At 51.6% G+C, this 16,014-nt stretch overlaps 1 protein-coding gene across 11 annotated transcripts; it reads right to left on the reverse strand.

Moving 5' to 3' along the window:
• Positions 1-127: 127 nt before the first annotated feature.
• Rtkn (rhotekin) lies at positions 128-14,874 on the reverse strand. 11 transcript variants are annotated; one of them, XM_074050046.1, is made up of 13 exons: positions 13,076-13,243; positions 12,279-12,698; positions 6,809-6,985; positions 4,646-4,707; positions 4,498-4,551; positions 4,282-4,399; positions 3,860-4,069; positions 3,136-3,230; positions 2,933-3,039; positions 2,574-2,702; positions 1,624-1,792; positions 1,379-1,483; positions 128-818 (listed from the first exon to the last, which is right to left on the reverse strand). In XM_074050046.1, the coding sequence occupies exons 3-13, from the start codon at positions 6,955-6,957 to the stop codon at positions 484-486; spliced, it is 1,533 nt and encodes a 510-aa protein (XP_073906147.1). In that variant the 5' UTR covers positions 6,958-6,985; positions 12,279-12,698; positions 13,076-13,243; the 3' UTR covers positions 128-483. The 11 variants fall into 11 exon arrangements, with proteins under 11 accessions (XP_073906147.1, XP_073906142.1, XP_020028617.1 ...); XM_074050041.1 differs by having other exon boundaries at positions 4,282-4,418; positions 6,786-6,985; XM_020173028.2 differs by having other exon boundaries at positions 6,786-6,985; positions 13,076-13,242.
• Between the last annotated feature and the right edge of the window lie 1,140 nt (positions 14,875-16,014).

The raw sequence follows: 16,014 nt of genomic DNA on the forward strand, positions 1-16,014 counted from the left end.
CCCTTGTCTTATTACTCAGTGTCACAATCATACTTTTAAATGGTGAACCAGGCTCCAGGGAGTAGGGACAGGGTGGGTCCAGACCATGCAGAGAGAGGCATCCTTTCCTAAGGAACCAGGTGAAGGCTGCTGTTAAATAACTTTAATGGTAGGTATAGGAGTCACAAGGAGGTCCATTTCCTCCCAGGGCTTTTTCAGTGCCATCCTCAAAGCTGGTTAGTGCAGGGAGGTAGGGCAGGGTTGTTCCAGTTTCTTCCCAGGAAGGGTTTAGGAGGTCCCAGCCAGTTCTGATAATGGTCCCTTCAGTACCATGGCAACCACAACTTAAGAAGGGCTTCTGTTCCCCTCCTGATCTACTCCTAGTCCAGCCGAGGAAGAGAAGGCCAGACTGGCCAACTTTGTACAGGCAGTGCTGTTTCCAGGGCCCAACTGCATGTGGATCATTTTCTTTTCTGGCCAGATCCTGTTGCCAACACCTTTCTCTCACACTGGTGACTGAAGCCAAGTGCGGAGTAGACCTTTGCTGCAGAGACCTCTGGACCGGGGGGATTGCTGAGGGGGAAGGGGGGCAACCGAGCGAGAAGCCCCAGGGGAGTGGTCTGAGGGGACAGCATCCAAGGAAAAGGTTCTGGGTCTCCCCCAGGGCTGGGGGTGGGTCCAAGCTGGGGCTGGGGCCACTGAGGCAGGCGAGCAAGTGCTAGGCAGGGCAGGCTGGTCTGTGAACATTGCTAGCCAGGGTGGGGGTGTCTCCAGCCTTGTGCCCTCCCGCTGGGCCAGGATGTCTGTCACCGCTGCGATGTCATCCAGCGGCTCAATAGCTGTGGCACCAGGAAGGGGTGGAGGGGAGGGGGCTAGTCAGAGCTCAGGCCCCAGGCCTACCCAGCCCTGACCATCACCTGTCACTGTAATAGGAAAGCAAAGCCTGGATCTCAGCCGAGATTGCATTGTCCTGCAGGAGCAGCCCCTCACCTGGGCTCCCTGAGGCCATAGGCTCTGCTAAGACTGCATACAAGGACAGGAGGGAAGCAGAAGTGGAAGAAACCAAGAAAGAGGAGAAAGATGAAAGCAGTGCCAGGCAAGTGAGGGGTCAGAGGAAAAGACAGGAGTCCACATGCAGAAAGGGAAACAGGAAAGAAGAAATTAGAAAAGAAATCCGTGAAATGAACCTGGTACTTTGGGGTTTGTTTTGAACTTTGGTGGAGGTGGTTCTAAGAAGATTTGGAGAGGAGAAAAGAATACAATAGGGCTGAGTGGGACTTATGTCCTCAGAGATCTGCCTTAGCCCAAAGTATGCTTTCTGTTTTCGTTATCTGAGTTCCCTTGAAGCCCCCAACCCTATTCTCATCAGGTTCCCCGAGTACACTTTCCTCTTACTCACCCATCTCATGGTACAAGGACCCCTGCTTGGCCAGTGCTTGGGGGGGTTTCCGGGGAGCAGGAATTTCAATTTTCATGACTTCATCACAGCACTGCTTCCACTGACCTGCAGGAATAGCACTGATTGGAAGGGAGGTCCAGGCTGCACTTTCTACTGATACATTCCCTTTCATAGAGAGTCCATTTGGTAAAAATAAGAAACCTCAATCCCTCCCAAAGATTCAACCCTGTGTCCTTTTCTCTTACTCATATCAAAGAAAAGTTGCCACATTGCCTCCATCCAGCTCTGCAAGGCTTCCCGGCTCTCTGTCTGAAGGGTATGTGTCACCTCATCATCTCCGTACTGATTACTGATGCTGAGGGTGAAGGGCCGCCCAGGGGCCTGATCTAACTCCCCTGCCCGGACCCGAGTCTCCTGCAGGAAAAAGAAGAGGGTTGCTTCCACCTCTACCTTGGTCAGGGAACTCAGCAGTAACATCAGACTGCTAAATCACCCCTGCTTAGAAGTGTCTGGGGGCTTTCTCTGAGCCCTCTCATTTGCCTCCTCCAACCAGAATGAGAAAGAATAGCAAGAAAGGGCTGGAGATGAGATCATCAGGCTGAGTCAAGGAAGGAGAAGCAGGTTAAGAAGGGAAAGAGGGTCTGAACAAGGCAGGGAAGGCAAAGAGGTTGACAAGAGTGCCGAGGCCCAAGGTCCCCCAATACTTCCCATCACATAGGCAGGGGGCTGGGGTGTGGCTCAGTGGTAGAGTGCTTTCCTAGTATATGAAAGGCCCTGGATTTGATTCCCAACCCCACAAAAAGCAAAGCAAAACTAAAATACAAAAACCCAAGAGTCAACAAAAGAGGGTACAAAGAAACACAATTGGATTGGACTCTAAGTAAGAGGAGAAAAATGATGAGTGAGAAGGCATGTACAAACTAGAGGCTGATGGGAACTGAAGAAAGATGCAAAGTTCTAAACTGGTGGGAGAACTCTCAGACTTGGCAGGGGCTGAAGATGATGAGTAAGTGGGATAAGTTTTCTAGTGATGCTGTGGTGGGAATGTCCCTCTGCATCCCTAGCCCAGAAGTGGAGTGTGGAGCTGTTAAGAGGAGGAGGTCATCGTCCCTGTCTCTGGGGTCTTCACCCACCCAACTGGGGCCTGGAGCTGAGCCCTGGTACCCAGTGGCCTCACCACCAGGGGACCCATCACCTTGTTGATGGCAATAGTAAACAGCGGCTCTTCCCCAGTGTCTGCATCCTCAGGTCGCCGGTAACAGAAGAGGTTTGTGCCTTTCAGGACTCCATATACTCCTGTTCCATTCTGTAGCTCCCCAGCTTGCTGCATAAATGACTCAGTGTTTCCTGGGGGAGTCACACCCCCAGCACCTTCTTCACAGTCCCCCACTGACAATCTGCCCTTTTGCCCACCCTCCTGTCTGTTCCTCCCCTTGTTTTGCCATCCCCTTTGTCCACCCAGATCTTCATTTTCCAGCAGTCCTTCTATTTCTAGGTGGTCCAGCTCAACTCTGCCACCTCCCTATCCCCTTCCACTCCTTAGGGCCCCCTCACCTGCACCCTGAGGGTACCACTTGCAGTGGGCTGAGTCATGCAGAGAGGCTGAGCTGCCAGGCGGCAACACACGCTACCATAAAGGGGCAGCCAGGCAGGGTTCTCCTCTGGGGGAGGAGGAAGTGCAGGGTGAGGGTAGGGAATGAGAAGGACTATCCCACGGCCCCTTTTACCATGACCAGTGTCCCCATATGCACACATACCATGGCTGGTAAGGGTGAGGTCGTGCGTACGGAACCCATCTTGCACTGCAGCCAGGGTGAGTGTGGTATGAGCCAAGAGATGGTAACGAGGACCCCTGGGGGAAAGAGGAGGGACATCAGCAGAGTGAGGAGTGAGTAATATGGCAGGATCTGTGAGGTCTAAGCAGGTCTACCACATTGTTAGGCTGCCCCACAGAAAGCTAGCTTGCTTCCCCATCAGGAGAGAAATGAACATTAAATGACCTGCTAAGTGCCAGGACCAGGGCTTTCTATACTACCCCAACTATTCTCTTGATAGCTCTGTGAAGTTGGTGGCATCTTCAGTTAATACATGAAGTAGCTTAAGGCTTAGAGATATTAAGAAACTTGCCTATAATTTATGCCATGATTCTATGAGGTGCCTCCAGGTATAGGCCCCACCACAGGCCTAAGCTACCCTACTTCAACTAGAGAGCTCTGCTGTATAGACATCTATAAGATGTATTTGCAGGTGCTAAACAGGTAATACCCCAGAGCCTAACTCTACCTTCCTACAGGTCTTGAGGACTGGCTTAGGCCTAGCTACAGGGTATGGCCAAAATGCCATGTGGCCACTGCTCATTCATGTTCATCTGCATGTCCTGGCATCAGTGCAAAGTGGGCTCTGCATGCTTAACAAGGCTCAAAAGCCACCCGTGGGCAGGACACAGTAACTGAGAGCAGTGGTGGTGGTGTAAGGTCTTACCCCACAGCCGGAGTGGGCAGCAGGATGGGACTGTTCCCTGAGCCCCCAGCACTGTCCAGTGATGCTCGGACACGCCTCCCTGAGGAGCGGCCCAGGGAGCTGCTGAGTTTGGTGGCAAGCCTCTTGGGGGCGCCAGCCAGGGCACCCTCTTCTTCCACACAGGCCCCATACAGCTCCAGCCGCAGTTCAAAGTCTGGCCCCGCCTCAGTGCTACAGAGGTGCAGGAGGAAGAGGAAAGTGGTCACAGGGTGGACCAGGGAGGTACAAGGTGAAGGGGAGGTCAAGGTGGGTGCAGGTACAAGACAGCTCCATAAGGAAGGCCAGGCGCCCATTTGCCTCCTGCCCTTCCCTCCAGTAGAACTGCTTCATGGGAAATTGGGCACAGTGGAGAAAGGAGGCAGCCACAGGGGTGAGGCACTCACAAGAGCACATTGTTCTGAAAGGAGATGTCCGTGAGGGTCCTGTCCACCAGAATCATCTCTGTGTCCTGAATCTGTTCCCCTAACTGCAGTAGCAAGAACACAGCCCAGCGGTGCAGGTCTGGGGACAAAGGACAAAACTAGTGGAAAAAAAAAAAATGTGCCCCACAAAAGCCTCTCACCTCAAGGATTGCATTTGTCCCAGGGTGTGGAACTCACCACCTTTGTTCTTGAAATATTCTGTGTCCTTCCACATGAGTGGGATCCGAAGGTCTAAGGTGCAGAAAGGTAGAAATAAGTGTTGAGATAGGGCAGATCGCATGGCCAGGTGAAGGGTGCCAGCAGTTGGGGTAGATGTGCTTCTTACCAGAGATGCAGACCCTACCACGACAGGGGGAGCGCTCAGCAGACAGCCGGCTGTCAGAAGGCCTGTGGGTAGAGCACAAGGTCTCAGCCTGGTCTCTACACACTCCTCCCCTTGCTCTTCCCTTTGCTGTGATTCCAAGTGCTCTAGGAGCCTGCTGGTTCCAGAGGTCCAGCCCCCAAATCCCTAGCCAGACTGATCAATGACATCAGGGCTGAGGGACTGTGAAGGAGAGTTGGTGGTCAAACCCAGAGGTTTGCTAAGCTGAAAGACACTTGAGCAATGTTGACTCATATACATAATACACAAGCTCAGGGCACCTCCAAGCACCCTCCCTGACCATCTCTCTAGACCCCTGCCAGGGCCAAGTGCCCAGGGAGAGACTCCATCTCAAGGGTTCTTCCCCATTAGACGCCAGGCTTTGTACTTTGTAACAATAGGGAGGTCGTTCATCTCCACCATCATTTTTTTTTTTTGGAAGGGTAGGTAACTGGGGCTTGAACTCAGGGCCTACACCTTGAGCCACTCCACCGGCCCTTTTTTTGTGAAGGGTTTTTTTTTGAGATAGGGTCTCAAGAATTAGTTTCCCAGGCTGCCTTCAAGCTACAATCCTCCTGATCTCTGCCTCCTGAGTAGTTAGGATTACAGGCGTGAGCACCAGTGCCCAGCTCATTTCCACCATCTTTGGTTTTTTTTTGGTTGTTGCTGTTTTGTGACAGGGTCTCACTATGTAGTCCAGGCTAGTCTCAAACTTGAGATCCTCCTGCCACAAGCTCCCAAGTATTGAGATTATAGATGTGTACCACCACTCCCAGCTTCATCTCTTCTTTGATATAAAAGGACAACGGGATCAGTCAGAAAATGATTTGACCAGTGTTTAATGAGAGGAAAAAGCACAGTAGGGAACATCTGTTTGCTATTCACCACAGTTCCCTCCACAGTCCTTCTCTCCAACTTTGATTTCTCTTTGATCCTCCTGGCCATAAATGCAGTGCCTTCCCAGTGTCTCAGGCTCCCTAAAGTCTAGGCATCCATCCCCTCCCAACCCATCACTGGAATTCACTGAGCCCATGTCCCTCTCCTAATGGCCATACTCATTTAAAATGGCACTAATATAATTTCTGACTTGTGGGATCTTCAGCTAAATGATGCTGCACTAATAGCACTGTGTTTGGCTGCTAGGGATTGGAGTGGACTTCACATCACCCTGTGTGGGCTGTGTGGTTACCTGGTCAGGGCACCCTGTTGCTGGCTACCTCTCAGGAGGTAGCACAGCCACAGAAGAAGCTGTCTCCCTTGCCAGCTTCCCCCTTAGCTGCATGGGGCAGCTGTAGAGTGTGTTTTCACTTTCTGTTGGCTTCATGGGTGAGCTCCTGGTAACCTCCCCTTGTGTCAGCCTTCATGGCTGGGATGGGCACCATGCCAGTGAGGGACTGGGACCATCTCCCTACTCAGCTTCGATGAGGCAAACAGGCCACTTTGCCAGAAACCAATTCTCCGAATGGCTAAATGATCAATTCTCAAAATGATCTATTTGCCAAATATTTTCTCGAGTATTTTAGTTAACCAGAGCATCACCTGAGCCACTTCCCAATGAATTTGTCAGATCAGCAAAGTCAAGTGTCAGAAGCTTTTAGACACTTTTTTTAGGGCCCTTTTAGAATGCAGAATCTAATTTATATGAATGGCTAGCTTTCCTTTAAGTGTTTTTTTTGTTGTTGTTGTTTTATTTGTTTTCCCAATTCCTGCCTCTGATGGTGAACCCCAGGTGCAACAAATGATTACCAAGTTGTGGTAAATTGGCCATTCAACAAATTGGCCATTTGGTGAACTGGCTTTGAGAAAATTACTTTTCTAGAAGCCAGACAGAGACTTATCAGATCACAGGAAGGGCTTAGCAAATTAGTGCTTTTGCATTACTTGCTATCCCTCACACTGCCAGCTTCCACCAGACACACTGGCTTTACTAAGTCTAGCCCTAGTTACTCTGTGCACTGTAGTGAGTGGTGAAATGCCAAGGTGTCTCCAAGGCCCTTCACAAGCCTTCATGAGGAGGTCATCTGCAGATTCCATGTACTTGCTCTACCTCTACCACCCAGAAAGACTCCTGCTCCCACTGAGGCCTTATCTCCCCCTTGCTCACCGCCGGCCTGTCTTCCCCAGCACCTGGGCCTCCTTGCGCCGCTGCAGCTCGCCCATGTAGCTGAGGATGCGGCTGTTGCACACCAGCAGACTCTTGGTGGCCTCCAGAGCCTGCTCTCGCTGGGAGCAGGCTGCCAGCAGCTTGCAGGCCCCTTCACGCATCCGGATCTCATGGTCTAGCTTCTTCTGCAATTCTGTGTCCTAGCCAGGGTCAGGGAAGGAGGAAAGAAAATGTCAGTCATGTTACAGGCTGAAGAATATTCCTTCCCCAGGCCCCAAGTAGGCTATTGCTTAGGAAAAACTGACCAAGGGCAGGTGTTGAGCCAACTGTGCACACCTGTAATGCCACCTGAGGCAGGAGGATCACAAGTTTGAGGCCAGTCAGGTTACACAGTGAGATCAAGACTAGTCTGAGGTACATACTGAGACCATAACTCAAAAAAAAAAAATTAAACAAAACAAAACAAAGAGCAAGCAGTGGGTCTCAATCAAAACTGCTCAGGAATAACCAGAAAATCTTTATTTATCTGTATTTTTAAAATACAGATGTCCTTGTGCATTTGATGGTTAGGAATACAAATTCTTTCTGAATCTTTTGAACATAATTTGAATATGAAAACTACAAATTCATAAGTCCTACCTATATATCCTACATATATAGTTAACACATTTAACTAGGCAAAACCATATATTCAGTGAACATTGTTTTAAACACCAAAATAAAAAGCCCTTTAATAAGACATTTGGTTAAATAAGTTACAACATATATATATATATATATATATATATATATATATATATATACCATGTAATATTACACATATTAAAGAATAAGGTAGCCAGGTGCCAGTACCTTACTCCTGTAATCCTAGCTACTCAGGAGGCAGAGATCAGGAGGATCGCAGTTTGAAGCCCAGGCAAACAGTTCGAGAGACCCTAGCTTGAAAAAAACCCATCACAAAAAAGGGCTGGTGGAGTAGCTCAAGGTGGAGGCCCTGAGTTCAAACCCTAGTACTGCAAAAAAATAAACAGGGCTGGCAGAATGGTTCAAGTGGTAGAGTGCCTGCCTAGCAAGTGTGAGGCCCTGAGTTCAAACCCCAGTACTACCAAAAGAGTAAGGTAGACAGGTATACAGATATGAAACAATCTCCAGAAAACATAACATGAGAAAAGAAAGTATTGTACAAGCTACCGTATATGCATATATCGCATATATGCATGATATATATATATATATATATATATATATATATATGTATGTATGTATATATTTTCATACTTATGGATAAAATATTAGTGGTTGTGATCCTGGAAGCCAGGAATGGAAAACAGATGTTACACTGATCCCATAAATCTTCTGCACACCCCAAAACAGGGCATCTACTACGTTCTGGACCTCTGAGCTTGGGAGGTAATATCAGAAGCAAGGAATAGGAATGGGAAAGTAGGTGATCCAGAAGTGAGAGGCTGGACAGGCTATGCATAAGGGCCGGAGGGGAGGACCTAGGAGAGGCACCAGGATTCCTAGGAATAGTCCTGGTGCTTAAAAAGCACTGGGCAATTTATTCAACTTCCCTAAATCTTGATTTTTCTACCCATCAAGTGGGGATGAAAATAGTTCCCACATCCTAGCATTGTGAGGATTCAGTGAGACAGGGACATAAGACGCTTAGTACAATGCCTTGCACACGGTATACACAAATGGTAGTGATGTTTGTTTCTATGATGATGCTATTTTGACGGCAGTAGTATTCAGTCAATGAATGCTGGAGCCATCCCTGTTTGCTGTTCAAGGTTCTACATTTAAAACTCAGCTGGGAAACAATAGATGCAGACATTAATGGCTGCTTCATAAGTGCCGTGTCATGGCATAAACATACTCACAGGAAACAGACCCTGTTCGGTTCTGGTTGAGGTGGTTGGGGAGGCTTCAGACAGGAGATGAAAGACAGATGGGTTCAGGAGAAAAGTCAAGTGGGGGCACCCAGTGGGAAGAAAGGAATGAGTGTGACCTACCCAAACCTGTCTTCTCCCTCACACCAGGTCCCCTCCACACCCTGTGCCCTTGCTTCTGTTCCTGATGGTCCCAGCTTTCAAGTATCCAAAATCTTAGCACCCTAAAATCCCTCTTTCAAAAGCCTTGTCCAGCTTACCTGAAAATTCTTCCTTCACTATTTTCCAGGCTTCTGTGCTAGGCCAGACATTCATCAATCTTCACCCCAGCACTTACCCACCTGCTTCCTTTCCAAAATAGGCCAACACAGTCCCAAAGGCTCCTCCGCCAGGAAGCCCTCTCAGACTACATAGTTCCTCCCAGCCTAGCTATATCTGCAGGTTTTTACCTCTGCTAAACTTTACTGCTTACCAACTCTTACCCCACTCTGCACCCAGTTTCTGCCACAAATACCCCCCAAACAAAGTCAAGAAGGAGACCGCTGCTGAGTTTTCAAGCCCCCTCCTAGCCATCCGCGTCCAAGTCCCAGCACTCACGGATCCTTCCCTAGCCCTGTCCATTGCGTGTGCGGCGCCCGCACAGCGGCACGCGCGGGTTCCAGCGCAGGGAGCCGGCGGGGCACCAGGGCAGCGGGAAATCCGAGGAGCCCGGGCGCCCGCGCAGCCGTACCCGCCTCCGCCCGCGGCGCTCGGGGCGCCGGTGACATCAGCTCCCAATTGCCGCGAGAGCGGCCGAGGGGCACCCAGGGCGCTGGCGGTGGTGGCCTCGCAGCCAAGCCCTTGTTGCGGCGGAGCGGGAACCCCAGGGAGCGTCCGCATCGACCTGGAAAGGGGTCCCGGCCCTTCTAGAGGCCAGGCAGCCTCTCCCGCATTGTGGTTGCCCTCCAAAGTGACCCCTACACGGAAGGTGGGGGTTGGTGTATGAAGTGGGAAAACGGGGGCCCTGGAGACACCAATTGGCCCAGCATGAGGACCCAGACACCGCCCCCATTTGCTCACCACTCTAGGCTCCCAAGTTCACTCTCCTACAGCCAGAGGTGCCCCCAGAAAACCTGCTCCCAATCCTTTAGATGAAAGGTTTCAGAGCCCAGTTCAGACTCTAAATCCTGGTGCTTCCCCCACCTATCCCCACCCCAAGGATAGGTCCTTGTTTCTCCCTCCCCACCCCACACACCCTCTTCCCCAGTAGGCAGCATTTACCCTGGACTGTCTTGGGAAAGAGCCTGGAGCTGAGTGTCAGCAGGACCTGGGTCATATCAGATCCCCAGGGGCTAAAGGAGGATGAGTCACTGACAAAAGTCCCAGCACACATTACACCCTCTATGAACATCCCTCTCCATCCCTCCCTTCTACCCCTGACCTCCTGCTGTGCTTCTCACCACCTTCTGTTCTAGGCAGAATCTCTTCCAGGTCTAAGTTCAAGTTCTGCTTTAGGGATTTGGGAGGCTGTGAGCATTTAACATGGAGCCTCGGCTTGTAGACAGTATTCCACTCCTTCACAGCACTATGTGATGCTTAAGTGGTAATGTCTCCTCCACCTGGGCTTTTAAAAATGAGCTTTCTCCCACTCTCGCCTCTCCTATACTTGCAGCTTAGGTTGGCCTCCTCCAGAAAGTATTCTTGCCATTTCCTGAAACACCAATGAGTCTCTCTTTTGAGGACCTACTGAACTTGGAGGGAGAGAACACAACATCTTCAGCCTATGTCTGAAGGAAAGTTGACCACAGTGAAAACGAAGCCCCTCTTCTGCCCCAGATGTGGGGCAGGCTTCCCATGGAGAAAAATTATACTGTATGTGGGAGGGGGGGACAGGATGCAAAATTTAAACATTTACACTGACCAACTCTGTCAGACAAAACCTGTAATGATGGAAATGTTCAGTAACCATCTACCAAGTGAAATATGGATAGGGCAATTGAGAAACTAAATGTTTTGTTTTATTTTATTTATTTATTTATTTTTGAGACAGGGTCTTGCTACATAGCCCAGGATGGTCTTGAACTGTCTATCCTCCTGCCCTCAGCCTTCAGAGTACTGGGATTACCTGGGTGTCGGCCACCATGCCTATCTTGTTTATTTCATTTTAACTAACTACAATCAAATGCGTACATGTAACTAGTAACATGTACAGTGGACAGGACTAAGGATGGTAAATAGGTTTCATCTGATGCACCAACACAGGAAATTAAGTAATGTCAGAATCCCAATTCATGTGGTATCTTTCTGCAAAATAGAAAAAGATGACCCTCTCCAGGCAAACAAATTAAAATGGTCCTTCCTGATGCAGCTGAAACAAGACCAGGACTCCTGCTTCTGGTTGGCACTGTGTGAAGGACACAACCTGCACAGTTTATGCCAAGGTTGTGCTTTGGGCTCATGGTAGAGTGCCATGATTGACTAGAAATGTCTACTCTGATCCAGGGAGTGGGATTAGGGGTAGGGCAGGTAGCACATGTGCAATAGCCATTCCTGATCTATACTCTTTACACTCCTGCCCCCAACCTCCCTAGCAGCAACCTTGTTGTCTCATCCTTAAATCCGCTTTATCAGCAAACCCTATCAGATCTCCACCATTATTTAAAATCAACCCTTCCCCACCATGAACATTTTAATGTACACCCCAGATTCACTACACAATGATGGCAACATGATCACCCACCTGGTGGTCTTTTGCTAACTCTCTTGCCAACCCTCCTACCCCAACATCCTCACCACCACCCAGCTGATTCTCCACTCATCTAAGGGTTCTCCTCTGCTTAAAACTCTTCCGTGGCCCAACATCACACTTTAGAGTACAATCTAAGTGCCTTATCATTACATTCCAGGCCCTGCATGATTTAGCCCTGCCTATCAGACTCCAACTGAATATTCCAGTCATCATTAGCTCTCTTTCTTTGCCACCCTTATTTTCATCTAAGAGTCTTTGCTCTTGCTATGCAAAGGCTTTCTGTCCAGAAAGCCTTCCTCCAATCTTCACATCTTCAAATCCTTCCAGACCTCCACATCTAATGCTGCCTCCCAATCTGACTTTGATTATATCCTGTTTTCACATTTTCATCATGTGATATTATTTATGTGTTTCCATGTTTATTATCTATTTTCCCATGGGAATGGGTCTTTCTTGTTTTGTTGTTTGAGGTATCCCATGGTTTAGAAAGAAGCTTGGCATGTGGTATGTATTCCACAAATGTATTTCTTTTCTAGTGAGGCTACATCCTTCCTGCAAACCTCTCCCATATCGAGCTCCTCTCTTCATCCCCTTCCTAAAAGGAGCCTTGTCTCTAGAACAGACATCTACTCCCATCCACAAAGCTTCCAGAAATAGGCATGAAGACCCTGTTTACAACATAATGTTCTCATCAGCAGAAGTGGTCCTGAGTCAACACACTACACCCAGAACAGGATATACAGAACCACCTATCTCTCTCAGCACTTTGGGCAGGCCCTGCCCTCCCCCTTCAGCCCCAATAGGGATGGGCAAGGCAGAGACAGACTAGGATGCAAGTGGAAGAAGTGTGTAGTCCAGGAGTGGGGTCATTACCTCCAGGCTGAGTGCCATCTGCCGAATGTAGAGCATATTCAGGTCCTCCAGGATGTGCAATCTGTCCTGCATCTCTGTGCCCCCCAGAGCCCCTTCCCTTGTCGGCCCCTCCAGAGGGGGGTCAGGTAGGCACCACGCTGCCCCACAGTTCCTCCTCCCACTGCTCCCCGGGTCTTGAGATGGCCAGTTCTTGGGTAGAAGGCAGAAGTCCCTGTCCCTCTGAACTCCTGTTAGACCCCTCTGGCTGCAGTAACACAATTTTCTCTCCTATTGCTGTTGCAAAGCCTTGGTAGGAGCCAGGCAGCGGAGGAAAGGAAAGTGAGGTAAGGATGAGTGGGGTCCTGGGAGGGGAGGCCAGCTGCAGAGGGGGCTCTGGGTACAGAGTGTCCAGTCTTGCTTTGGTGGCAGCTGTTCTCCCAGCTGTGGAAGAAAAAGGCCCTTTCATTCCCACTCAGGCCCCTCCCCAGCCCCCGCCCACATCCCTGGCCCGGAGGACAGAGAATCTGTGTGCCCAGAGGGCAATGAGGGGCAGGCACAGCTGGAAGGGGGCAGGGAGGGGACTCCTCATGCAGATTCTACGGAATCCTGGGGTTTGTCAGAAGGTTGGAGCAATCCGAGAGAAGCTCTGCCTTAGTTTGAGAAAGTTAGGAAGAAGAGCAACAGAAACGGGGACTTGAGGGAAGAAAAGCCCAGAGAGTGGGACAAAGGGGTGAGTCGGTAATGTGGCCCAGCCCACAGGGCCACCCCTTCCAACTCGGGCCCCCATCCAGCCCGCTCCACCCTGAGTTCACAATTACCTTGCTTTTCCAGCAGAAGGGAGGAAGGGAGAGAGAAAGGCAGGGATGTGCCTGTCTGCTGCTGCCCGGCTCCCCTCTGCGGGCCCCTTCCCTTCCAGACAGGAAACCAGCCCCCGAGTCCCAGCCAGCTGCAGCCTTGCCCCGCACCCCCCCACCCCACCTCAGGCCCACGGAGTCACACTCCGCTCAGCGGCCGGCCCGCGCTGCAGCTCCGCCCCGGCTCCTCGGCGCTGGCCCCAGAAGGCCGGCGGGGCAGCTCCCAGGGGCGGCCTCGGCTCACAGGCCCCTCCTCCAGGTCCCCGACCCCTTTCTCCCCGACGCTGGGCCGACGCTGGCCTCTGTGGCCGATTTGCTGGGGCGGGGGGAAACGACAAAGTCCCTCACCCCCAGTCCTCTAGCTTCTGACTCAGAGAAAGCTTGGGACACCGGGGCATGGGTGTCAAAGGGCCTTTGTTCAGGGCAGCCTGAAGGGAAAGGGCAGAAGCCAGGCCTGGAATCTCAGCCCGGAGGGAGAGGGGGCTGGGAGGAAAGCCCACCTCATTTAACTCTTTCAGGCTCGGGAGGGAAGGGGAAATTGGAACTGGACTCTCCTGGGGTAAGTGTGAGGCTGACCTTGGGAACAGGAGCGTCTTTGGGGTGGCTATGCACCCACTCAGCCCTGGCACAGCCACACCCCTCCAGTACTTCTTCTGCCTAGGGACATGCAGGTAGGGCTCAGCCACCCGCAACGTGCAGACCGGTGGACCGGGGAGGAAACTAAGCCTGCAGCCTGGACCCCTCTTAGGCCCCAGGAAAGGAGGTTTGGGTGTGGGAAATAACCTCAAAGAGTTAAAGGAGTGTCTCCTCCACCTTGCTGCCCTTCAGGGGCACAGAGGAGCCTTGGGGAGGGCTTCGGTGAAGAGGCAGACCTGGCGTGGAGTTCTAGAGGGATGACAGAGGCTGGCCCAGAGGATTAAGACGGGGTGTGGGATGGGGCTGGCTACAGGGAACTAGGGGCACCCAGGTCAAGAGTCCAAGTGTTTGGGGTCCGCCTGACTGCCCACCGTCCTTGGCCCGGAGGTGCCCAAGAGGAGCTAGGGTTCAGGCATATTTTCGGAATCTTGCTTAGGGCTCCTCAGTTTGAGGCCAACCCGGACTTTCTCCAAGCAGAGGCAAATCATCCCAACCAGGCGGGAGAATGTGTGGGGGCAGCACAGATCCGACTAATGTGCGGACGGACGTCCAGCTCCTCACTTTTTAAGTCAACAACTCCGGCCAGTGCGGACCCAGCCCGCGGCGTCTCCGCCCCTTGGCGTGCGCAGGCGAGGGAGGGAGGCAGAGATGGCTAGGGTCGCCTGCGGGAGCCGGGGAAGAGAAAGGAAGGGATGCGGTCTCTCACCTCCGGCGGGTCACTGAAGAGGCTAAGTCGGAAGCGGCCTCGTTTGAACTCCATCTCCAGGGCGGAGCCCCTGGCCACGGTAACCCGGCTCCGGTGGTTTCGGGAGAACATGCTGGCGGTCCGGCGTCTTTGCTTGCCCTGTGCGCTCCCTGCGCTCCCGGGCTTTGTCGCTGGCTCCCTCGACGCCCGTCCGCCCTCCAGTCGGGCCGGGAATCTCCAGCTGCCTGGTTCCCAAACCCCGCCCCCGGAGACGACACCTGGGCCGGGCAGGGCGCGGCACCCTCCTCATCCACCCCCGCCGAAGGCCCAGCCCGCCCGGCCAGTACGCGGACGCCAAGCAAGCCAGGCCCGACAGTCCCAGAGCCAAGGGCACCCAATACTTCGCAAGCAAAGTGTGGGCGCATCCTCCCTTCCGGCCCGGGTTTGCAGGCGCCTCACCTGGGCACCGGGCGGGCCTAAAAACGCCCCGCCCCACCAGTCGCCCCCACCTGTCAAGTCCGAGTCCTAGGTGCGGAAAGTCCCTTGGTCACATGGGTCCTGCATTGCACACTCCCGGCTCGGGACCGCCCCCCTCTCACTCCCAGGCAGCCTCCCGAGGCGACGATTTCAACCTCTTATATTTCCAAATGCCTCTTCTCCGTCTTTCTCCCCTCCTTAGGATTCCCTGGCTATCCGCCCAGCCATAGGGGCCGCAATTCATGAAGGGGTGCTTACACACGTCTTGAAACCCCAGTTCAGTTCAGTTCTTCACTTACTGACAGCGGAGCCGTGGTAATACTGTAATTATCACTTCTCCTCAAGTTGTGAGAATGATTGTAAAATGCCCAGCATAACGACTAGCACAAAGTGACCATAAAATGGAGCTATGAATACAGACAGCGGGGAAAAAAACCAAAACGGGTGAAGCACCTTTGTGCCCCAGAATGGGACACCAGCAGCCTCAGCTCTCTGGACTCAGCTGCTTTGCTAGGTGGCTGAGACAGGGTTGGTTACTACTCCCTGCTTCTTCAGAAACAGGGTTCCCTCCTCTCCTTGAGAGAGCTCAGTAAGACCGAAGGAAATGGCAGAGTATTAGTTTTTGGATTCTACATGCAGGGTGTCCTGGAGGCTTGAAAGAACTTGAAAGAGGGTGGGGCTCCTGCGTAGGAGATGGGCTGGAGCCAGATACATTTTAACTCTGAGGGAGTCCAAGTTAGAAGTGTCTCAGCCACCCAGCAAAGCAGCTGAGAGATGGCCAATATTGAGGTGGTGAAAGCCCTCATCTTCTAAAGGCAATTAAGGTCTGAGTACACTAAGCTAAGACTCCTGGTGTCCCATTCTGGGGCAAATTACTCAATATTCTTTTGAAGAAGTGAACTACTTCAGCAAAAGAGGAAATTTACTGGCTTATTGAACTGTCCAGGGGACAGGCTTTAGGTGTGACTTGACCCAGGCACTGAGTATCACAAGGACCCAGTCTCTTTCTGTTACTTGGCTCTATTTTCCTCCATATTAGCTTTCCACAACATACCAAAAAATGCTGCCAAAAATCTGGGTCTACATCTTTTCAGGCTTAAATTCA

The sequence above is a fragment of the Castor canadensis genome, chromosome 12 (genome assembly GCF_047511655.1).
Source record: "Castor canadensis chromosome 12, mCasCan1.hap1v2, whole genome shotgun sequence".
NCBI lineage: Eukaryota > Metazoa > Chordata > Mammalia > Rodentia > Castoridae > Castor > Castor canadensis.

What these genes read in the sequence shown, in the direction of transcription:
- Rtkn (XM_074050039.1), bottom strand. Translation starts at nt 14,564, where the DNA reads ATGTTCTCCCGAAACCACCGGAGCCGGGTTACCGTGGCCAGGGGCTCC. An exon ending in CTGCCCACTCCGGCTGTGGG is followed by an intron (nt 3,231 to 3,859) that starts GTAAGACCTTAC and finishes TCTTTCCCCCAG; the next exon opens with GGGTCCTCGTTACCATCTCT. An exon ending in GTGGTACCCTCAGGGTGCAG is followed by an intron (nt 2,703 to 2,932) that starts GTGAGGGGGCCC and finishes TCATTTATGCAG; the next exon opens with CAAGCTGGGGAGCTACAGAA.